The sequence below is a fragment of the Candoia aspera genome, chromosome 7 (genome assembly GCF_035149785.1).
Source record: "Candoia aspera isolate rCanAsp1 chromosome 7, rCanAsp1.hap2, whole genome shotgun sequence".
NCBI lineage: Eukaryota > Metazoa > Chordata > Lepidosauria > Squamata > Boidae > Candoia > Candoia aspera.
In genome coordinates, this window is record NC_086159.1 from 7109757 (window position 1) to 7135422 (window position 25666).

The 25666-nt window shown below is 42.7% G+C and overlaps 1 protein-coding gene across 2 annotated transcripts in view; it reads right to left on the reverse strand.

Annotated features, from left to right (window-relative positions):
* CHCHD3 (coiled-coil-helix-coiled-coil-helix domain containing 3) overlaps positions 1-25666 on the reverse strand; it is a 282436-nt gene that overhangs the window by 205230 nt on the left and 51540 nt on the right. For both annotated transcript variants that reach the window (XR_010068335.1, XM_063308933.1), the window contains exon 4: positions 8195-8339. Coding sequence is in view for 1 of the 2 variants with exons in the window: in XM_063308933.1 (XP_063165003.1) it covers positions 8195-8339 (145 nt within the window). In the remaining variant the exon portion in view is untranslated. The remainder of the gene's footprint in view (positions 1-8194; positions 8340-25666) is intronic.

Genomic DNA, 25666 nt, shown 5'->3' on the forward strand with positions numbered 1-25666 from the left:
TCTGGGTTGATTCCTTCAATGATCCATTTGTTTGTTTCCTTGGCTATCCGTGGTATTCTCAGGAGTCTTCTCCAACACCAACATTCAAAAGCATCAATAGTCTTCCTATTGACTTCTTCATACTCCAACTTTCGCTTCCATAGAGTGCTACAGGGAATACCATGGCTTCTACGATTCCTATCTTTGTAGTAAAGGTAGTCCTTGGTTAACGACCACTCATTTAGTGACCCTTTAAAGTTACAACAGTGCTGAACAAGGAGACTTACAATTGGTCTTCAGAGTTGCGGCTGTTGCAGCGTCCCTGAAGTCATGTGATCACAATTTGGGTGCCTGACAACTGGCTCGCAATTACAACAGTTGCAGCATCCTGCTGTACGGGATCACCACCTGTGACCTTCAATGCCAGCTTCTGGCAAGCAAAGTCAGTGGGGAAGCCGGCAGGAAGTCACCAGTCGCAGTCACACAACATCACGTTTAATGACATCACAGGATTCGCTTAACAACGGCAACCGGAACTGGCACCGTAATTTGCAGTCGTGTGACACCACACTTTACAATCGCATCACTTCATGATGGAGTTGCCAGTCCCAATTACCATCGTTAAGCAAGGACTACACGTATCCTTACTCATGACAGTACCCTTTTGAAGGCTCAGCAGGGCCACTTTGATTACCTCCATGCTTGGTTGGGAACCTTGGCGGAAGTGCTGCCTGTGAACGTGTATGCTTAGAGGACACATCACAGCATCCGAATCTCTTTTCCAAGGCCTTTATGGCTGCTCTTCCAAGTGCTAGCCTGCAGCACTTTTCTTGCCTGCTTGTTCCTTGAGTGTTGATGGTTGAACCTAAAGGCAGAGCCTATCCACCACTTCGATATCTTCACTGCCAATTCTACAGCTGCCTGTTCTACCTGCTGCCATTAGTTCGGTCTTCTTTATAGTTAAGCTTAGTCCCATTTTTTCACTTTGCCCCTTGACCTTTATTACGAGAGCTTGTAGGTCTTTTGCATTTTCAAGTATCAGGGTAGTGTCATCGATATAGTACAGGTTATTGATGTTTCTTCCTCTGATTTTAAAACCACGTTCATCTTCTTCCAAGCCAGCTTCTCAGCACACAGGTTGAATAAATAAGGGGAGAAGATGCAGCCTTTTCACATGCTGAGAGTTGGTTCATGGAGAAGAGACTTAGCTTGACTTCTTTCTTACACCCCACCTCCTCTAAGCATACACGTTCACAGGCAGCACTTCCGCCAAGGTTCCCAACCAAGCATGGAGGTAATCAAAGTGGCCCTGCTGAGCCTTCAAAAGGGTACTGTCATGAGTAAGGATGGCCAGCAGGGGGCTCCCTTCCAGACTGTCAAGCGCATGCGTAGCACTGAGGAATTGGGCAGCCATTCCAAGAGGCACAGATTGGGACCGCCTTAACCTTTGGGGTTTATATGGCTGGGTTTTCCCACGCTTGTTCAGTTTGTTAGGATTCCTGTTATGTACTAGCAATAAAACATTAGAGACCAGTTCCCTGTCTCAGAGTGTTTCCTGGGAGTCAGGACAGATACAGCACCTTAAAATTCAACTTCAGAACCACTGAATTCTGTAAGACTCCTGGAGGTAAATATTCATGGTCAATGCATCATAAAACATCCCAGAGTTGAATAAACTGTGCTAGTTTTGACCTATAAAGCCTCACATGGCTTGGCGGAGGATTACATTCTCCAACCAGACTTGACCTAGGTTACTTGACTGCCCTGGGTAAAGCTGTTTGTGGTACCCCACTTCTGACGTAAGGGGGACTGAGGCATGCAGTTCCTGCTTCTCTCTGACAGCGCCTGCTTATTGGCAAAGCCTCCTGGTTAAGACTGGAATGCTGGTTTCAGAAGATACAGAGAGCTTTGGGGAATGAATGGCTGCAGTCTGGATTTTGGGGTGGGGGTGTTGGTTTTGTCTTTGATGTTGATTAAGATGTTTGTTTGTTTATTATTCAAATTTCTATTACTGCCCATCTCCTCCCAAAGAGAGGGGATTCCTTTATGTTATTATCCGGATGTTGTTATCATGGACATTTCATGCTATGGAGTTTTATCTGTTAACCAGATTATGGGAGGTTTACCTGCCTAATCTAATCTGGTAGACAAACCAAACTCTATAGTTTAATCTGTCTACCAGATTATGGGAGGTTACAAGTTGAATAAATAACATCAATTGAAATTGACAGTCAACCATGATCAAAAGCTTATTCCAACATATTAAGCCTAGATGTCATTTGGTCAGCCCATAAATCCTATTTGGAAATTTCCACATTCTCCTGAATGAAATTGCCGGGGGCAGGGGGCCACTCTGATTTCAACCAGGAAGCTGTTCCAAATAACAAGCACTGCCACTGGGAAGTGTCACCTCCTACCTTCAGTTCCATCACTTCCTGGAAATGGGAACTCTAGAGGCAATATTCTGCTATATTCTCCTAGTTTCCTAACCTATTTGATACATCATTTTCAGTCTTGACTATTCTGACAGTTACATTTAATTTTTTTTTTTAAACAAGGAAATATCCTGACTGTAAACAAAAAATAACTGGCTTAATTCTGCTCTAGACCTGTGGTTGATTTTGGCAGTGCCGCTGGTTCTCAGGAAGGAGGGGACACGTTCCAAGGAGGTGGAGGAGATAAGCGGAGGCCCAGTCCGGGAGGCGGTGGTGGGGAAACGAAGAGGCTCGGGATAGCCCCGCCCTGGAGCCTCCCAGGCTATTTCCCCTTTGGTTAGGTAGAGCAGCTGCAGTCTGGCAAGATTCTGTCTACACGGTGTGAGCAAATGAAGAACTGGGGTTTGGATGGCCTGACTCTTCGTTGTTCTTGGGCTGGGCTGGGCCTGAGAAGACCTAAGTTTCAGGGTTTCTTGGACATTTTCACTGCATTGCAAATAATCATTATTGAACTTCCTCCACTTGCTGCTGTGGTTTCTTCCTGCTTGGCTAGGCCTAAAATAAGTAATTCAGTTTTAGGCTATGTGGTTTCCCTGAAATTATTTCAAAATCATATAAAATGACTCATTTTTCTATTAAAATGATGAATGAGCTAAATGAGGTATGTAATAAAATACTGCAGGCTTGTAAACAAGTGAGTGTTTTCTTAAAAGAAGAGTGCTCTACCTCGTTTAGCATGCCTGCCCTGCGGTATTTTCTAGGCCAGCCATTGTTAAAACACAGGATAGGAAGAAAGATTTGGTGAGGAGCAGGAAAACACAGGTATAATCTGCTTTTGAAGAAAACCAGAAGCCTCCTTATAGTCAAAGATGAGCCAGTGACAAATGGAGCTGCTAACAAAATCCTCATCTGCAATACAATAAACTCTCAATTTAGCAGACCTCCATTTAGTGGACTTCAGATGTAACGGACAAAATTTCCCACAGAAGTAACACACAAGTCCATTGCATTCAAAGTAGCTTGGAGGAGGCAATTAAATTTGAATTAATGTTAACCTTAATTTTACATCAGTTGTATAATTATGTTATTAAGGAGCTGACGCTAATTACACCTTCTGCATCAATCTACATTATTTGCCTAAATTTGTTATTAAACTAAACACTTAGAGTGCCACAAAAGTACTTCTGACACACCTTCAAGAATAATGGACGCTTTTTCCCTCAATAAGTCCATTAAATCAAAGTTCTACTGTATGCAGTTTGAAGCCATCCCTCAGGTCCATGGAGATGATTCTAAGGAGCACATAAGTACAAAACTCACATATCACACCCATCCTATTACTTCTTTTCAGGGCAAGCAACTTTATGCACAGTACAGAAATGGTGTGAAAAACAGTAAGCCAAAGAAATCAGGACATGAGATAAGAAAAGGAGATGTAGCTGAATCTACTTAGGCCAATGCCACTGTTGGTATGTACTTCTCCATGTCTTTCTTTCTTGCCAACCATCCTTGCCTTCGCCATGTCCATATACCATTTCATATACTGCTTTTTGTTCTTTAAACTTCACTATTTCTTTCTAAGGATCTCGTGAAATCCAACCAATCACATCTTTCTCAGTTTCCCCTTCTTCTCGACCCATTTGCTCTTCTTCTCAACCCATTCACTCTTCCTTCCAACCCATTCTCTCTTCCTTCACATATCTGTTTTGCATCTGATCCTCATTCACTCTCTCTGTATGATCACAGCCTCAATGTGCTTCCTTCATACTCATCACTCTGTTTTGTATTCAACACACATTCATTCAGCACACATTTATTCTTGACCCCATCTCTACTTGTTTTATTACCCTCCCTTAAATACCTGACTTCCACAGCATTCAACTTATTTTTATCCTTCTCCTAATATATGCAATTTTGGGGACTATAGTACATGGGAGTGTGTAGTTTTTGCATTCACTTTTGCTATCCTACCCTCCATTGCAAAGAGCTATCCACAGGTAACAGCCAATCATTCAGGTGGAGGAAGCCCGAAGAATTCTTAGCCCAACTCTTTGACCTGTTCAGGAATTCTAGAGTGAGAGCATCCCCAAGAGATGGATCTTCAGTCTCTGTCTGAAGACCTCCAGTGAGGTGGTGGTAACACTGCTGTAGATAACCGATTCCACTGTCAAACTGCTAGGGTTCCGAAAAGTCCTGGGCCCTGGCTTTGGTTTCAGGCCTGGGGCTGATGTGTTTGTGGGGCCCTGGCTTGGTCTGATTTGTTACTGTCTTAGTCTGGGCTCCTTATGGGGTTGTATGTTCTTAACTCTTTTTATTGTTTGTATTTGTAAGCCGCCCAGAGGCTATGGGAATGGGTGGCTATAATAAACATAAATAAATAATAATAACACAATCATAATAAATCCATCAAGAACTTTTTCCCCTCCCCCTTCTGTAACCTGAACCCATCCCGTCTCATCCTCTAGAGCAGTGTTTCTCAACCTTGGTAATTCAACTTCCAGAATTCCCCAGCCACCATGTGAAAATGTAAAAATGTCAGCAACTGGAGTTGCCTTCCACATATAGACAAAACCAGTTACAGTGGTGGAACTTGTGGGGAGGACTCGTAATATTGGGAATGCCAGGTTAAAAAAATTGGGCCTAAGAAACTCTACTAATCCACATCCAATCAACCAAAGATATACCCATAAATCCCAATTACACCTAGTTAAATTTCATCTAATTGCATTTTGTGTGCAATTGGGGTCGGGGGGTGGGGGGGAAAGAAAGGCAAATCCATGTACAATGTATTACGAAGTTTATCCTAGATGTTACCACAGCATGGCTGGGGGGGTGGGGGTGATTAAAGGAAATGGTAGGCCACCCTGTTTTGGATGAAGGAATAAGTTTGACTTCTACAGAAACTGGAAAAGGTGATAAACCTCCCCCCATCCCCACCATGGTTCATTCCAAACAGTAATCAATTTTAAACACTGTATCTGGCACCAAGTTCATAGAAATATATTTCTTTGCCCCTCCAATAGGAAATGAGATTTTAACATCAGTGGCAACTCAATAAACCTGTTTTCCAAATATAATGTCTTAAAGGCAGCTCATTTTGCCAAGCAGTGAAGCAAATGTATGAACAGTAAATGCCAGGTCATTATAAGGAGATGGATATATAGCTGCTTTTGTGTACTTCAGTTATCTATAGATTTACTTTTTAAATTCCAGGCGCTCTATAGCTCACCCTGGCACTCATAATTTGTCCACTGATGGAATGTCAATAGGTTATTTATAGCAATTTCACCACATTGAAAACTATCCCAGTGACTATAAATCTCAGTTGGTTCAAATGAAGTTTTTCAACACAAAACGTTTAATGAGGAATTCTAAATGCAGAGGCACTGAGTGAGGAGGAACTGAGGAGCCTTATGATGAAGGTGAAAGAAGAAAGTGCAAAAGCTGGCTTGCAGCTAAACCTCAGAAAAACCAAGATTATGGCAACCAGCTTGATTGATAACTGGCAAATAGAGGGAGAAAATGTAGAAGCAGTGAAAGACTTTGTATTCCTAGGTGCCAAGATTACTGCAGATGCTGACTGCAGTCAGGAAATCAGAAGACGCTTAATCCTTGGGAGAAGAGCAATGACCAATCTCGATAAAATAGTCAAGAGCAGAGACATCACACTGACAACAAAGGCCCGCATAGTTAAAGCAATGGTGTTCCCTGTAGTAACATATGGCTGCGAGAGCTGGACCATAAGGAAGGCTGAGCGAAGGAAGATCGATGCTTTGGAACTGTGGTGTTGGAGGAAAATCCTGAGAGTGCCTTGGACTGCAAGAAGATCCAACCAGTCCATCCTCCAGGAAATAAAGCCAGACTGCTCACTTGAGGGAATGATATTAAAGGCAAAACTGAAATACTTTGGCCACATCATGAGAAGACAGGACACCCTGGAGAAGATGCTGATGCTAGGGAGAGTGGAGGGCAAAAGGAAGAGGGGCCGACCAAGGGCAAGGTGGATGGATGATATTCTAGAGGTGACGGACTCGTCCCTGGGGGAGCTGGGGGTGTTGACGACCGACAGGAAACTCTGGCGTGGGCTGGTCCATGAAGTCATGAAGAGTCGGAAGCGACTAAATGAATAAACAACAACAAATGCAGAGGCAATACTGAACTAAAAGGCCGTTTCCAAAAATGTGGTTGAGAAGTGAACGGCCTGTTCTATCCAGCTCCCCACCGCTCCAAAACAACCTTCAGGTTGCCATACTGGGAGAGAAGGGAAGCAGGACCCTTCTACTAGCTCTAGTGCCAGACCAGTCCTTGAACTACAGAGATGCCAGATTATCAGACTGTGTCACAAGGAATAAGTGCATGGATTGCTTCTGTTTTGCCTCCTCCTCGCCCACTGTATGTTCTACAGGTAGTCCTTGACTTACATCCATTTGTTTAGTGACCATTCAAAGTTATGACAGCGCTGAAAGAAGTGGTTTGCGACTGGTCCTCGCACTTATGGGCACTGCAGTGTCCCTGCAGTCACATGATCAAAATTTGGGCACTTGGCAACCGGCATGTGTTTATGATGGATGCAGCATTCCAGGGTCACATGATCGTCATTTGCAACCTTCCCAGCCAGCTTCTGACAAGCAAAATTAATGGGGGAAGCAGGATTCACTTAGCAACCATGTGATTCGCTTAATGGCCATGGCAAAAAGGTCGTAAAATTAGGCATGGCTGCATGATGCCTCACTTAACGACTGCAACGCTTAACAACCAAAGTTCCAGTCCCAATTGTGGTCATAAGTTGAGGACTATCTGTATCTTTTAGGTTATAAGCTCAAGGGCAAAGAATGTCTGATTATTCATCTTCACAGAACCCTCTGACTGTCTTTCAAAGGCTCGCAGGTTCCAAGATTTAAGTTACCCGGGCTACAATCCTATACACACTTCCCTGAGGGGTAAAAGTAAATTGAGTTCATTTTCAGTGGACATATATAAGCCTTCTGCTGCTCCATTCATCTCCTATCAACTTTCAGCACCTCCTAACATGTCAAGCCTTGAAAAGCTTGACATTTTGCCAACAATACTGCAGTTTCAAATGGAAAATTGCTACCTTCCATCTTAAGTGCATAAAAGAACTTAAACATTAAATGCAAGTTTCAGGAGCAGGAACATGAATGTATTAAAGAAAAAAAAAACATGAGGAAAATCTTTAAGCAAAATGTGGACGAAGGGAATCCCTACAGTTCTATTCCCCAAAAGATTCTTAGGTTATCTTTTAGCGAAATAGGGGAAATGCAAAGGTAATGTTTTAGAAAAAAATATACTTAATTTGACAATAATCTCTTCAGTGGATCACCACTGACATCCTGAAATAATGATTTGGGGATTAATAATGTCTTAGCCTCAAGATAACCCAAAGCTTTAAATTGTTTGCCATTAATTCCCTGTATGCAGACGTTGTTTTCTAGCAGAACTACACCAGTTTCAGAAATCAGTGCAAAAGAGTATCAAATGCTTTAAGCTTGGGCACAAGACCATGCAGAGATGAGACAGAAGCATTAAGTACTGGATTCTTGATGTAACACCTTTAAAGGAACGCTGAGCTGCAGCAAACCCTGAGCCTGTCCTGTAATCTCAATATACATACATATACATATCACGATACAATTTTCTTTAATAGATCACGGCCACAATTCAATTCAAGAAAAGAGGGTGGCCGGCCATCCTACATGAGCTACCTGCACCATTCTAGGTCTTCTGCCACTTGATGATCTTGGGAAAAACCGTATACTTACCAGCAGCTGTGATTTAGTGTGTTCATCTTCACTTGCAGCTCTCTCTCTGAGAATGGCTCTAGCCAAATGCTCGCTGGAGGCGATCCTCTCTCGCTCAAGGACTTTATTGAATTCATCTTGAATGTACATTTGGTTTTGTTTTAATCTACAAAAGAGGAAAGACAGAGAACTGAACCGCATGGTCAAAGCAGAATGCCCGCCTAATGTGTCAAGACAAAAGGATCACTGAAACAAACCAGAAATCTGCTAGAATTGTTTGGCCTTTCATTTCAATGGAACCAGCACACTGAGACATGGTGGAACATTTGCCACAGCTTGCGTCTACTGATAATGCCATAATGCACCCAGGAGCTCTGGAAGAGATACATAATTGCTGTTTTTTAACAGGCAAGAGCACTTCTAAGCATGAATGCCAGGCTTTATTATACGCATAAAGCTTCAAGTCTAGCAAGTAATGTGATTTCAACTTATCAGCGCAGCACGCAGATATAATATCATTATGATTATAAAAATCCTATTTCCCAGAAAGATTAAATGCATTATTAATATTTCTTTGGTAGCACGTAGCATGTAATCTAAGCATAGAGCTATCCTTATTCCAGGCCACTCCTGTTCAAAATAAAGTGATTTATCTGTCATCGCTTTTTTACCATCAAAGGTTTTAACTCACACTTAACTTTATGCAAGAGTTACCTCTTAGGTGGTTATCATCAGAAGCCTATCCAGACAGATACACACAAGAGACAGGGATCAGAACTGGCCAATCCAGAGCCTCGGCATCAGTCAGTCAATAGCTACATCCCACGCCTGCAACCTGCAGTCAACTGTGTTGAAGACCATCTGGGCATGCCCCTCGTTATACTTTTGCCCTTGCGTGCCAGTAGCTCTCCGTCTTCCAAGGCATGTTTTAGCAATTAACTAGATTTAACTCAATTGTGTCATAATTACAAGTTACTCTTAGGTTTCCTTTCCTTCTCTGGAGTCATGCCTCTGTTTTCTCTAACCCAATGATGCCCCCAGAACTGCATGGTCCTTTGGAGTCGGTGTAGCTATCCCTGAGTTGGGGACACCAGGGAGTTTTCCCTTTGCCTGAGCACTCCAGACAATTCGTGAGTCGAAGATTAATCCAGATTATGCTTGGTCTCCAAGAGCGTACTTTTTCCTAGTGCTTTTCCCATGTTCTACTCTGATGCCTAACCCACTTTTCAAGAACCAAAGACTCACATTTCTCCTGTTGAGCTACAGTATTTATGACCTTGCTCACCCAGAAATAAATGTGTTGATACGTACTGCCTGTCATGAGTAAGGATGGCGAGCAGGGGGCTCCCATCCAGGCTGTAAAGCGCATGCGTAGTACTGAGGAATTAAGCAGCCATTCAAAGAGACACAGATCAGGCCCGCCTTAGCCTTTGGGGTTTATATGTCTGGGTTTTTCCCACGCTTCTTCAGTTTGTTAGGATTCTGTTTATGTAGCAGTAATAAACACTAGAGAACTACTCCTCGTCTCAGCATGTGTCTCACTGTTAGGACACTGCCAGAGAAAAAGAACTTGCTCTCCTGATAAAGCTCACCCAAAGTCTGGTTCTATATGTGACAACGCATAATTCATTATTTCTATTTCTGGTGTACAGGAAGGAACTATTCTGTATATATGAGTTGCTAGTTTTATGCCAAAATTGGAAAACCCAGAAGCAGAAATTTTAGGAAGGGAGGAAGGCTCTAGGTTGCTTGCTTGCTTATTTATTCATTTACTTATTTATTGCTGACATTTATATGGCTGCCCATCTCACACAAGGCAAATTCAGCTCCCAGAATTCACAGCAACAGCCATGCTGGCTCAGGAATTCTGGGCACTGAAGGCCATACATGAGGAGGTTGCCAAGGTGGGAAACACTGGTCTAGATGTTGTATGTCATGCTGGTGAATATAGGTAATATTTGGGTCCTCAGATCCTCCGCTGTGTAGAAGAAAACTTGCTCAAATAACTGTAGCCCGTCGACTCATACTATTTAATTCACAAAATGTTCTGTGCTGAATTCACAGAAATAATCTGGAAAGCTGCCAAAATGAACAAAATGATCTTTAAAATACCTACCACTCTAACACTACACATTTTTGTACAAGGACTCAAATACGTATTAAATAATAAAATAGACCGGCTTTATGTACGTTCTCATACTGAGCACGAAATCAACATCTGAAAATCTGCCGCTGGTAAAAGATGATCAAACAGACCTCTTCAAACAGGGTTTGGAAATCGCAGCAGAGATTAGGTTTCCAAGTCTCGTGCCTTGTGTACATTGCCAAGATATTTTCAGAGAAAATCCTAATAACCGGGGTCACTTTGCGAATGTCCCCCCCCCATCATCGCCACTCTACACACCTTCTATTACACAGGATTATCTTCTTCCCCGAGGAAATGGTTAGAGGTTGGGAATGAAGGAAAGCTGGCAGTAACACTCTGCCTTTGTGCTCCATATACAGCCCTCCAGAATGTAAACCAAATGGGAGTTTTTACCAAGTTTATTAAGCAGCGTCTTCAGTTACTCAAGCAGAGAGGCTAAATTATGCAAGCATGGACCAAACTGCATTACAAGATGTCCCCAGATCCTGCAGATTATTCCAACCAACTCACACTGGCTACCCAATGAGTGACGCAGAAAAAGAAAAGGCCAGAAGGACATGCACACATTTCTCATTGCGAAAGTCAGGGATAATCCCAAACAGAGGCACCACGGATTGTTGATGAAGACAAAGCGGCCCTTGCTTGCTTCAGCAGAGCCAGTACAGGAAGAGGTGGCTAATTTTAAGAGGTGGCTTCAGCAACAAAGGACAATTCTGATAAAACATTTGAACCTTACAGGGCAATTCTGAAACAGTCCAGACTGTGCAAAGACAAGATGTAAGAAAGTACTGAATACCTGCAAATGGGAAACCAGAACAAAGAGTTATTTTGTATTTTTATGAGAACATGCTTATTGGCAGCCAGCTCAGAACAAAATCCTTCTTGTACTTGTCCAGGGCTACATTTACATCTACAAATTACATTTAATTAGGTGGAAAAAAACAAGTCAAGGCCCCTAAAATTCTCAAGAACATTGGAATAAGCACGTCCCATCCATGTCAGAGCTCCATTAATGCCCTGGCCCCAATGCCTGGGGTAACAATCAGGTGCTCACAGCATTCCAGAAGGCCAGCAGGGTCAGGGCTGTCCATATGTCAGGGGTGGAGGGAGAGGGGGTTCCACAAGATAGGCACCATGACAGAAAAGACCCATCAAGTAACACTGCTTCACTGGTAAATCCCAGAGCATGCCCACTCTGGTGGGATGAGCAGAAAACTTCGGGAAGAAACCACTGGGGAGAGGTGGCCCCACAAGTAACCTGGCCCCATGCCATGCAGGACTTTAAAGGTGACAACAAGCACCTGGAATTGCATCTGGAAGCCTTCTGGGAGCCAGCGTAGCTCACAGAGCAGTAATGTTATGTGCTGTGCCTGTTACTGCTTGTGCCACAGCATTCTGGACCAGCTGAAGCTTCTGAATGCTCTTCAAGGGCAGCCCCATGTAAAGTGTACTGCAACAGGCCAACTGGGAGGTGACTAAGGTGTGAGTGACCATGAGCAACACCTCCCAAACTACGAACATGGGCATGCTTCGGGTCCTGTCGGCTAAGGAAAGCCAGTTGTCAGGGCCTAGAAGACGTGCCTTTTCTGCCGCAATGCCCGCCTTAGAGAACATTCTTCCTCTGGAGATCAGGATGGCCTGGCCTCGCTGGCTTTCTGTAAGCCTTTAAAGACCCGGCTCTGTGCCTGGGGCCCCGAGTGCAGAGACCCATGTCGTGGTTAATTCAGTCATTATGATAGGTGCTTTATTCTCGGCTGCAATGTATTTTAATGTTTGTATTAATATAATTGCTTTTATTTCTTAAATTCTGTTCGCCACCCAGAGTCACTTGGCGAGATGGGCGCCATACAAATTAAATAATAAAGAAACAAATAAAGAAACGGGCACAACTGGTGCACAAGGTGTGATTGCTTAAAGGGTCTCCTGGCCACGGCTGCCACCTGCTCCTCAAGCAGGAGCCATGAATCCAAGAGGACCCCCAGATTCTACACCAATGCTGCCTGGGGGCCCGGGGAAGTGTTACCCCATCCAGAGTTAATGATGTAAAGATATGGGGGGAGAGGGGCTAAAACCGATAGCAGCTTGGTCCTGTTGGAGTTGAGATGAAGCTGATTCTTCCCCATCCAGGCCCACACTGGGAAAGCACTTCAGCAGCATCGCTTGGGCAGAGAGGCGTACCAAAGTGCACAGAAATGAACAACAGAGATGTGTCCAATATCATCAGTATGCTGAAATACAGAACTCTGTGTCGATGGATGACCTCCCCCAGGAGTTTCAGGTAGAGGTTAAACAGGAGTGGGGAGAAAATAGAGCCCTTGGCACCTAACAAAGCAGGGACTTAGGGCCAGACTTCTCCCCCTACCAACACGGATTGGAACCAGCCTCAGAGGAAGGATGAGGACCACCAAAGAACTATGGCCCCCACTCCCAACCCCCTCAGCCAGTCCAGAAGGATACTATGATCAATGATATCGAAAGAAATCAAGAAGGGCCAAGATGGACACACTACTCCCATCCTGAGCCCACCAGAGGTTATGCGCAAGCGCAATCAGTGCTGGCTCAGTTCGACTCTGGCCTGAAACCCAACTGCAATGGGTCCAGATAAACCACTTCCTCTAGAGCTGCAGGCCCACCATCGTCTCAACCACCATCTCATCCATCCTTGCTCAGTGCCAGAAATGTAGTTGCTTCAGTGCCAAGAAACCTGAAATGTATACTCAGCTCTTCCACTCTCTTAAAAAAAAGTTTTTCCCAGCAAAACTTTGATTACTTTTCCTTCAAGGCTCTAGAGGTATTCTTTAAAAACCTGCTTTAGATAAAGTGCAACACACATCTTACTCCTATCAGTCCTAGGTATTTTTCAAGGCAAGGAGGAAAAAACAAGAAAGGTAATCTGGGATATTCTAAATGAAACTGTCACTTTATAATACGTTCTTGTAAAGACAGGGATCCAACTGCTACTTTCATGAAACCACTGGCCCCTTGCACATGTAATTTTTGGCTATTTTATTACTAATCCTTGTCAAGATCCAAGTACTGAAATAAGACATTTGGAGTGTCCTCTGGATAGAAAAGCAGGATGTAAACTAACTACCCCCATATTTTAGCTTGCCAAACTCAGTTTCCACAAATTGTACATACATGGAGATAGGAGGAACTGCTTAAAAATAAGAAAGAGAAAATTCTCATAACCATTGTCTGCTCTGACATCTGTGTAATGAATTCATCTGCAATGCAAATTCTTTCTTTTATTATCAATTAAAAACATTTATATCTGTTCCAGTACCAATGTGAGGGTAACAAGTGACCTGAAACAATTTAAACCAGTTTAAACCAAGAAAACTCCATTCTACTCCACAATTACATTCAGTCAGAACTAAATGGGATCAGGGAATTCTCCTCGAGATTGGCTCTTCCAAAATACTAAAACATTAAACCAAACTCAAAACTCCCCTTCCCAGTGAGGCCAATCCTCACCTACACCGTAGATGGAACTGTTATCCACGCTCAAGTTAAGCCACTGGGTCAAGCATATCTTCTATGATAAGCTGGTGACGGACTTTGAGAGGGGCATTATCTACACTGCATATAAACTGAACACAGCAGCCTGCTGCCTTTGGGATGCTTTGGGCATCAGCAATGACAAAGAAACATGGGTGTTGCAGTCCAAAACATTTTGGAAGACACCATAGACTACCAATTCTTGAATTACCATTCATAAGAAACACAATCCTGCACAGAAATTGAAAAGCAGAGGGAAAGATGGGGAAAGCCCTCCAAATTCAGGTTAAAAGATCAGACTTCTTACTATCAAAATAGAATGAAAGGATCCAAAAAGCTTTTTTGAAAATGAGCCTTGTTCAAGATTTCATAATAGCATCTTTAAAGGAAAGTCACGTCCTCTTCCTTTGGCCGGCTTCTCACCAATGAATGTTTTTCAAGCTAACTCTGACATTGTCTCTTGGTTCTGAAGCTGGACAACCCCACATGGCACCAACACCAAGGGAATTTTGTTGACTGAAGCGTTCTGCACAAAGACGCCAGACGCATTCTGAAACCACTGGCACTCCAGAGCAAAGCAGGACAGTTCTGAAGGCACACTTGGCTTATTTGCATTATGTAATTGCAGAGTTGGTAGGAGTTTAATGAAACTAACACAAGTCAACACTGCCCCAGGATCTCAAACACCTGCGTGCATCAACTCATAGTAGTTTTCTCCCCCAGCACATTTGATTGGCATTTAGTATGCACTGCAAGAAAGCCTACAATGCCTAAATCTCCAGCAAGGAACTTTACCAACCACATTAATGCTAAAAACCAAATGAATAGAGACCTAAGGTTTTTATGCAGGGACACACATCCACAGCAAGGCCTTTCATTTCATTTCAATACTTCAATAAGGATTCAAATGCATACACAAACACGCACACAAACACACACACAAACGCATGAACGTAGTACCTAGATTATTTCTCTGCAATGCAATCCAATCAATTCTGTGGAATTTGCTACCAAAAGGTGCTGTGACGGCCCTCCACCTGAATGGGATAAAATAGAATCACCCCCATGTGCCATCTATGCCAAGGCATCCAACAAGCCGTGGTGGCATCATGTCTGCGCCATGACATCATCATACAAATGTCATCATTTGTGTCATCCGTACAATGATGCCATGGCCACGTGACATTATTTGCCTCCCTTGCCCCTCCATGGATGCCCACAGAATTCCCACCAGATGCCAAGTTCCATGGTCTAATCCTGCACAATTTTTCTTCTATTCTTAAGTCTAACAGCTTTCCCAGTTCATTATAAAAACCAAAATAAAACATAAAATACAGAGGATGTCCATCTGCTCCAAGAAACATTTTACCAAGAAAAAAATCACCACACCTAGGAACGGGCAATCTGAATGAGCAACGCAAACAATCTGATCCAATAAATGATTAAGACAGACCTATTAAAAGAAGAGAAACCTGCTTTAAGTCACAAGCACCCTATACTACTTATTTGCCAAAACTAAACATTATTACCTCAACAGGAACAGCCAACATCTGGGCAGTCCAACTACAGAACTTCACAGCAATATACAGTATTCTACAAGGGATTCTATATCAAATCTGGATTGTTAAAAATTATGCACCACTGAGACAGAAGCTATTGTTTCTCATGTACATCCAGTTTTTGATGGATCTGCTACTGCTGTGCCTGTCAATAAATATTCAATGGTTCTATGAGTTGTAGTCCCAACCCAGGAGAATACTATTTTGGGAAAAGATGGTATCAGAGGCCACTGATTGTTGGGATTATAGTCTTGCCATCAACATACACCCAATGAGGCCAGTTTCTCTAAAGAAAGAATAAACAGGATAAATACTGCCAGTGACTCTAATGTAATATACAGCATATGCATTACACGTATAGGATTATACACTTACCATTTTAATTTCATTTCCTATTCTGCCGAGACATTATCTTAGAATGAAGGGGACAGATGTACCTATAGCAGTCTTATTTCGTATGATAAAGGGAGCAGCAGATAATAGAAGGAATTTTGGGTAAGAGAAGGAACTTTATAAAGAAAGTTTGTCTGCTATCAGAAGGAAGAAGCACAGGTCCAACTGAAAGGAAGCATAAAAGGCATGAAAAAACATTCCACTGCAGCAGCTCAAAAGCCAGAGGTTGCTTATGCGAAAAGCGCCACTGACTGATTGATTTGTATCCTGCCTTTCCTCCAGGAACTCAAGCCGGGAGTACTCACTGCTCCTCCTCCAGTTTTCCCCTACAACAACTCCATGTGGCTGAGGGAGGTGTCGTGAGCACTGATGGCGAGCAGGAGGGGGCCCCTATCCAGGGGGGAAAACGCACGCGTAGTACGGAGGAGTTGAGCAGCCATTCAACGAGACAGAGAACAGACCTGCCTTGACTTTTGGGGTTTATCTGTCTGGGTTTTTCCCACGCTTCTTCAGTTTGTTAGGATTTTCTGTCTAATGTAGCAGTAATAAAACACTAGAGACTTATTCCTCGTCTCAGCGTGGTTCCTGACTGTTAGGACAGGAGGACCAGAACCCGCTCTTAGTCCAGCCTCTTCCCCACTGAGCCACCCTCGTCCTAGGTCTGGGAGAGGGGGGTTGGTCCAAAGTCCCCCAAGGGGCTTCTGTGGCTGAAAGGGGACTAGATCCTGGGCCTCCCTGCTCCTAGACCAACACCTCCACCACTGGATCCCACTGCCTCTCTGGGCTGAGAATCTAAAGCACGGTTAGCCTAGTTCAGTGTTTCTCAACCTTGGCCACTTCAAGCTGTGTGGACTTCAACTCCCAGAATTCCCCAGCCAGGAAGGTTGAAAAACACTAGTCTAGTTAATATTACCAATGGAGATGCACACCATCCAAATTAACAAATTGCTATATTTGGGTTGTGAAAATTTTTCTGCTAGTAAGATCAGAAGCCTCTGCCTTTTCCCTTCCTCAAGTGGAACAGCATGATGCAATGCACTACCTGCTGTTCTTATTATTGTGACATTCATCTCTCCATGTATGATACGCTACTGTATAAACGTCAATATGTTCGGCAATTCTCAATTTCCAGGCCCCTCGTCCTCAGCTGGCATTCCAAGTCTTACCTGCAGCATTTTAGTTCCCTGATACAAGCAGCCAACTGCACAACCACAGAGCGCCTTCCCGCCGCCCCACTCCACAAGCAAATATATACTGTATGCATAAGACAGGGTCATTCATAGCAAATGAAAAACTACCAAGTGGAAAAACCTCTCTTGCACAGCACGAGAGTTCAATATATTGCACAAAACTCCACTTTGCTTCCGTACCTAGACCAAATCAGCCGGCAGAATTGCTGATTAGAAGAGAAATTAGATTCTTTCTATGTCCATGGACCTTGAGATTAACAGGGATGTTGGCTGGGGATTATGGGAGGTGCAGGAGTGACTTGAAGGCCGTCCTAACCTAGGTATCTACAGGACCACCTACTCCCAATACCTCTGCCCATTAAACTAAATCAGGTAGTGTGGGCCCCTCCAGTCTGGTCCCTTTGTTGAGGGAAGGTCATCTCCAGGGCCACAGAAAAAAGCCCCCATCGATGGAACAGCATACTGTACTCCAGATATCCAAATGGCCCCTTTTGTCACTGGTTTTCCAGGCTATTACATCGTGGTTCTTCATTCAGGCCTTGGGGCTTAGAATGTTCTGAGCTGCTTCCCTTTGGCTTGACTGAATGGATTAATTTGATTAATGTTCCCAGTACTAGACATATGATCTTTTGATGTTATTGATATGCTTTAATTTTATTGCATTGTTTTTAAACCAAGTTGGAGAGGTTGGGGTGCTTAGCGTTGTTCAATATAAGGGACATGTCCAGGAGAGGGACATAAGTCCAGGAATGAATGAATGAATGAGGTTGAGGGTGGCTAAGTTGGGATATAAAGACACACACAGAGATAGAGAAAGAAGATTCAACTAGCTGTTTAGATCCCCATGTTCAGTAAATGTCCAAAGCAGAAAAGAATCAGACTGGAGGACTGACCACCAATGACACTTGACCAACAAGCTTAAAGAAAGTGGCATGGCCCCTACCCAATCTAGTTGGAGAATCCTTTACAGGGGAGCCAGGGATCCTCTGTAAAACATATTATTACAGGTCGATTTTTCATTCCACTCAAAAATAGTTACCATGCTAATGTTTACTCTAAAGCAGAGGACAAAATACCAGTATTCTTTTGGGCAGGATTCACAATCTTTTCCATTTGTGCTAGGCTGCACTTCCATATTGGATCTTTAATGTTGGTATAACTGGTTTATCACATGATGCCAAAAGCTATTTTGCCCAGCAAAAGCCATAATAGCTAAACGAGCAGAATGGATAATTTCACTTTCAGTCAACAAGGATTCCATCCATCAATGTACTACTTACCCGAATATGTTGGTGTTCCAATATTCAATACTGCAGCTAAAAATACAGGAAAGCTAATAAAAATCAGTCCTCAAATGCTATGGAAGACCAAAGATACAATCTAAGAAATTGTTACAGTACATAGGAGCCTTTATGAATGCGGTTGTCAATGCACCAGTTTACGTGATACAGTTTTACTTGTCAGGTTGACATCTTGCCATTCCTTCCAGGGTTCAAGAAAAAAAAAGGGGGGGATGGATTCCCCTAGTCCTGATCCAACACCTTCACCCAACAGCACACTGGTTCTTTCCCAGGTTTTCTGGCATGTTTGCAATACACAAGTTACTCTTAGAAAGCCCACCACAAGGAGGTCAAACTGAAGGGCCTGGAAGTTCTCTTGGCTGATACTAGAACTGGAGTCAGACGGACCGTGTTTCAAGGACACAAACCTCTGACAAGTAAGTTTCTTGCACGAACTAGGAAAACATTTAAGAAAGAATTCTAGTGATGGCCAAGTATAAAATGCAAGCTCTATTTATGCTTTATTGTGAACCGCCCAGAGTCCCCCGTATGTGGGAGATGGACAGTGATAAAAATATGATACATACATACATACCAAATTCAAGGTTCAGTCTTTAAATCTCTTTCTCCTGCCTACTAGCTACACAAGGCTTAAGACTCCCACAACCAGCCAGAGAAAAGGTTGTTACCTATCACTTCCTTCTGGAATGGACTTGTCTGGTTTCATCCAGTTTGCACTTCTGATCTTGCCAGAACTAGTTCTCTCAGTGGGTTTTCTGGGAATAATTGCCTGGTCAGCGACATAAACTGGACACTGGCCCATCAGAGCCCCTCCATGTGACATCTGACTCTTCACCTGCAGTGCCCATTGTACCTGGTCACTAAATAAAATTTTGGAAGGATTGGTACTTAAGCCCATTTTCCTCCTCTTCCTTCACTTAGACTCTAAGTTAATTGAAATGTAAAAGTGCCTCGAGAGCTTTAGCAGAACGGTGATGTGTAAATGTGACAGACAGGATAGAAAGATCCTTTTGGTCAGATGAAGCATGACACATCCTACCTTCTCAAATGTGCAACGTGCAAACGTAACAGCATCCCGAGAAACCATGTAATTAGCTAGTACAGTCATTACTCAAAGTTATTTACTATTTTAATATGTTCACCACATGAAGTGAACATGGATTTAACATAGATCTACCTGCTGGAGAAGCAAGAACCTACTGGTGAAAGGACACCTCCCAGAAGAGTTAAGGTATTAAATTTGTCGACATGTGTCTGCAAAGTTGCAGCTCTTGATGATATAACTGTCCCTGGGGTCAAGCAAGAGATTAGTATCCTACTGAGCCTTCATGTAAAAAGGTGTGAAGCTCCATGTGATTAAGGGGGAGATCAAGATCTCTTTATGCTTGGCAATGATGTACAGCAGATGTTTCAGTGTATGTGAACGCCCATCCCATCTGGCCTGCCGTTGTCTTTTGAAAGGGCTTCTTGCGGAAAGCTGCTATAGGAACGGCTCTAACGGAGGAGCACTCATTTTGCATCAAACATATAAAACAGTGTACAATTACTGGCATTTTTGCCATTTTTCTGCTTACCGCCAAAGGGAGAAAGTTTGTTAAGTGTGTTTGGCAGACTTGTGTAATGTCTTAGAAGGCTTGGAACAAGGCAGCTCAAGTCATACTGTAATATTCATGAGTGAATAATGTTCCTTGAATGTTGAGCTTATTATTTCATGTGTTGGAAGTGGGACAGAAAGAGACAGAGGTTGGAACTCATGGCTCCTGTCAGGGAACCAAGGTAACTTGCCTCAAGGAAACATTTAACCTAAATGATAAACTGAGGACTGAAGAATGTGAAAAATATCAATACTTCTCAAGTATATTCTCAGAAACGATTACTTATTTACACAGTCATTCTTATGACACCCACTTCCAGGATTCAGGTTGGTTTACAACGAATATAACACAGTTATACAAGAAAAAAACCACACAAACTATCATAATCCCACCAATCAGATAAACCAAATCATGTCAAGTCAAAACCAATAAAAAAGGCATCTCAGATCCCACCCATCATCCAACAAATACTCACTGGAATCTGATGGGCTTGGTTAACCCATTGGGGAATTGATGTTCCTTTGATAAGGTTCACCTCTGGACCTCACCAATTTCAACTCACATGAAGCAAGGAGCCTCAGGATCCGGACCCTCTCAAACAGAATGCATGGGACGGGCTGAATCCGGTTGAGAGAAATGGTTCTATAGTCACTATATTCTATGGGAACATAATTTTCCATTTATTAAGAAGAGGGTATTATGAATTGTCAAGATCTTGGGTATCAATGTATGTTTCTTGAAAGTAAGGTGCACTGTCATCTCATTTAAACCGCCCAGAGTACCCCATATGAGGGAGATGGGCGGTGATAAAAAAAATGATTGATTGATTGATAGAGTATTCACCCTTCTCACAACAATCCACTCACAACATCCTGGACCTATTTAGTTAATATTTTTTGCCAAGACCAAATTATCACAATACTGTTGTATTGCTCACAGGATACCTCTTGCTCATGCTGACCCAAAATTCTGGGCATTCTTGGCCAAATATATTGAAAAGAAACCAAGTTGTGGAAGGTTGGACTAAGAAGCCAACTCACCCACCCCATTTTTCCAAACCTAGTAAAACAGCCATATCAGTATAGAACTGCTTGTATAATGAGTGTGCAACACACAGAATCCCCAACTTCCCATGAAGTTCTGGTTATACTGTATGTAAACATCTTCCCTCTTGTGGTCTTGTTTTATCTATATCTATTGTTTTAAGGGGTTTAAAATATGTTTTAATTTAATTTACATTTCCATCCCTACTTATTTTCTGGAAGTCCCTCAAGACCTGGCTATGTCATCTGGCCTGGGGATCTCAGGGGACCAGTGAGATCTTGAGGTGGCTCCTTTGCTAATCTAATCTCTTGTGTGCCATATGCTCTTTAAACTTTTTAAATAAAGATTGGGTTTTTTGACACGTTTTATTGTTTTCTGTCTTTGTTGTACACTGCCCAGAGTCACTTCTTGTGAGATTGGCAGCTACATAAAGGTGATATACTGCAGGCAGGCAGGCGGGCTTTGAATTAAAATTGTCGCAGAGAAAAAGGAAAACCCACGCTTCACAAGGCTTAGATTAGCCCTCAAGCTGATGGAAATTGCATAATCCTACATTAAGGTCTGATTTACTTAATCATGGTTTGTTGATTAAACCACAATTGGCTATGTTTGTACAACACGATAAGCTGCCTATACATGAAATTAAAACTAAAGTAATGTTATGGCTGAATACAAGATGGGAACCCTATTCCTTGGCTGGGAATTGACTTACTCTTTTAAACACTATGCAGCATTTAAAAAACTTACAAGTGCAATATGTGTGTTAATAAATCACAATAAAAAGTTCATTATCTCAGTGTGCTCTGAAATGACCAAAAGGTGTATAGGCTAAAAGGAGAAAGGTCTCTTTCCACATGAGTTTTAGATCAGGCCAAAATATTTCCCTGTGATACGGCACCCAACAAAAGCAAGATAAATTTATGATTTCTACTGAATGCCCTTCTATTGAGAGCTGTGGCCAGGCACTGCCTCTATGCGTTTTTAACGTTGATTTAGTATTTACAGGAATGTTCCTCCCCAAATGGGCGAGGTGCTTAGAAAAATGGGGGGGGGGGTTGCAGTAATTATCTAGCAAAAGACAGATGAAATGCCAGACCATATGGAGGCCAGCCGCCTCGCAGATCTCATTATCTGGGGCTGTTGGTGGCAACTGCTCAGGAGGAGGGAGAAATAAATCCACTTCCTGGAAGCGGCAAAGCCGTGTTCCTAGAAGACGGCCCTTCCAGGTGGAAGACTAAAAATGAGAGGGTGTGTTCTTGCCAAGCAGTTGCCATCTGTTTGGACCCAAACAATGGTAGGATATGGGGAGGGACGGAGGGAGAGACCTAACACTGGAATCCTTGCTGGAGAATGCACAGAAGGCAGGCAGAGGTGCAAGCCACATTTATTATTTTATTTTCAGCCATTTTTCATCCCATCCTGTTGCCCAGGATGGGATAAAAATAGCAGAAAGTAAAATAATGTGAATTGCAGCGGGAAATTAAAAAATGTGAATGAGAGTGGACATTGGTTGGGGAAGTTTGTCTTCAATATTCTCTCTAAACTTAACTTTCAGGAGGCAAAGAGAGGTAGGCATGTAAACTTTTCCTATGCTAGTGTTCAGGATTAGAACAACAAAGAAATTTTATTTCAGGCACCACCCAAATCTGACACACACGAGATTGCTCCATGTTAACCCTTCTGCACAGGATTTTTTTTTTCTTTTTGGTGCCTTCAAGTCAGTCTTGATTCCTGGCAACTGCCTGGACAGGTCCCTAAAGTTTTCTTGGCAAGATTTCGGAAGTGGTTTGCCATTGCTTGCTTCCTAGGGCAGAGAGAGACAGGACGGCCCAAGGTCATCCAGCTGACTTCATGCCTAAGGCAGAAATCGAATTCACAGTCTCCTGGTTTCTAGTCTGGTGCCTTAACCACAACCCCGAACCGGCTCTCTGCTCAGAAAACAGGGTTTAGTAAAAACCTGAGGTTTCCACATAGCGTTTGATTAATTAATCAGCAGTGCCAAAAAAAGGGGAAAGCAAAGAAATGACCAGTTGATACTGATTTAGGATTATGCCAGATATTTCAATCCCATAGGATACATTTGTACCTCTTATATGAATCCACCACTCTTTCACATCAACCTTTGTGTTATTGGTAATATAAAGTAAACAAACGCTATGCATTAACAAGTTGGGAAACCAGGTCCCTAATATTGTAGAAACATAGATAAAGGTGCACATACACATACATGTTGCATGCATGTAAAATTTATAAAACCATGAAAAAGTCTTTCTTAAAATTCCTACTACATCTGTCTAAACTAAACTTAAGTTGTACAGAAAGGTAAAAAAAAATTAAACACTCAGAAAAGATTGCTTCATAGATTTTTATTTTGCCCCGATACGTGCTCCTCATTCAAGAGTCTTTGGTACACATTTCAGCTGTGGAAATCCAATATTCTACTGGGGCCGACAACCAAAACCTCAGTAGTGAGTTCATCAATATCATAATCACTATAATAAAACCACTGAGTTATCTTCCCCCTTTTGATTTCCCAGGCCATCACAATCTTCTCTCCCTGCCATTTAAACGATAAATTTGTAAATTCACAGAAGTAATTGGATCTCTGCCTTGCAACGCGCCCAACTCAAGCACAGGGGGAACGGCCTGTGCTTCCCGCAATTAACAGTATTATGAGCACTGTATGCAGAAGGTTTCTCCAAGCCGGTACAACTCCCAGGAGTTGTGGAGTTCATCAGGGTGGCACGGCTGCTGGACAGAGTTAAGCGACAGCAGAAGGGGAAAAGACTGGGCATACCTGGCAGATCAAAAAGATCAGATTTCTAACTTCTTCAAATGTACTTTAATGAAACTGGTTGTAATTTTTGTTGCAGAATTCAACTCTGCGTTTGTGACTGACTAGCCCTAGGGCACACAAAAATCAACTCTTTTAAAGGGAACATTAACAACTCATCCTTACATCTGAAATGTTTTCGGAGTTAAGATTTCAAAAATTTCCTTTCAATATTTTGCAAAAAGTGAACATAGTTCAAGACATGTTTGCAAACAGAACACCTACTTACGTTGTATTCTGTTCCCTAAAATGGAGACAAGAGCTAAGTTAACAGGGCTGTAAACTGAGCTCTTTAAAACTGTGAAGATAATGTCAACAAGTACAGAATTTATGCTGATGGTGTAAATGTAGGCAAGGGGAAGAAATCTGGACATAAATGCTACATGAGAGACCCAAACCCATTCCTGCAACCCTGAGGAACCAATTGCTGGTTCTGAAGTGTACCTACCGTTGACTCCAGTGTAATCATGGCAACAGACTAAAGAAGAAATCCACTTGGAAATCTATGAAAGAAGCTCTTATACCTGAGGGCAAATCAAGCAAGAGTTCAAAATAAAAATGGTGCGGCAATGAAATGCAAGGCCTGGTTGCCTGAGTGGGTCATAATCCGCTTTTCTCTTAGGGACTATCTTCTCTCATCCTCCGGAGGAGCTTCTGAAATCACTACTGAAATTCTCATGTTGCGACAAAAGTACTGTCACCCTTAAACTTTTTAAAACCCAAATGCTAGCTCAGTTCTTATATGATGCCCAGATGGGATTCTACACGTGAAGAATAGAACGGAAGCAGGGCAAACAAAACTTCTGAGCCCCATTCTTGCTGCGTCAAGATGTTTGGCAAAGGTCACTCTCAAGAGTTGAAGCGAGAAAGCCTTGAAGATTATGGTGATGGTGAAGGTAATTAATTAACTGCTGGTTAAAGATTCATTTTCCCCCCACTGGCCTACTACCCCTCGTATTGGTGAAGGCCAATTCTTCTATTTGGAGGAGTGCTATAGAGCCCAAGCTAGCAACTTATAGTCTCACAGCCATGTTCCTGCTTGCCTTGGGTTATGGAAAGGCCAAACAGGTACTCTGTCAAAGGACAGGATGACATGGTGTGCCAACTGAAGAAAACAGAAAGGCAGAACCTGGCATTCAACATTTGGCCAGGGTGCTGGCCAAATTTCTAACATCTCTCAACCTTCTCAAGTTGAGGAAAATTTCAGGCACGGCATCATCAATGCTCCAGCTGGACAGCTATTTCTGAACTCCCTTATCCAAATGAGTTTGCCCTCGTAGTTTGGAGGAGATTGAAACAAAAACACACATACTGAGCTGATATTTCTACAGAGACAGAATTCTTTCATTTCCCCTCCTCTGTGACAGTATGCAGGACAAACAGAACACCACCACTTAAAGCTCCTACTTTCCAATTCCAAAGCCAGCTTATCAGTATGGTGGGTAAGTTCTGTGTCGCTGCAGTTTAAAACGCATCATCAAATATTGCATCCCTGATTACTATGTTTTTATATGTTTTATGTGGATCATTGACTATAATGATAATAAAGAAAGTTTTTATTACATTCCTGTAGTTTAATGCAGTTAAATGAAACAGGCAGATACTTATTTTATGGTTGTGCTTTTATGAGTGTTCATTCTCAGCAACAAGCAGCAGATGCCTTGATGTCATCATGTGGATTTATCTTTAAAACACAAGGTTATGAAAACCGTCCCCTTACACCACTCTCAGTGTCAACATCAGTGCGTCCCATTTCAGAGTTACCAGAGAGCAATGTTTCAGACACACTGTGTGCATTAGAAAAACCTAGGGGTCTCCCACACAACCCACAAGTTGCACTGAGAGGGCTTGAGTGAACAACGTCACCCTCAGCTCGCTCCTATCCCACCAGAGACGCAACCTGCAGTCATGCTTTTAGACATACCTGCGCT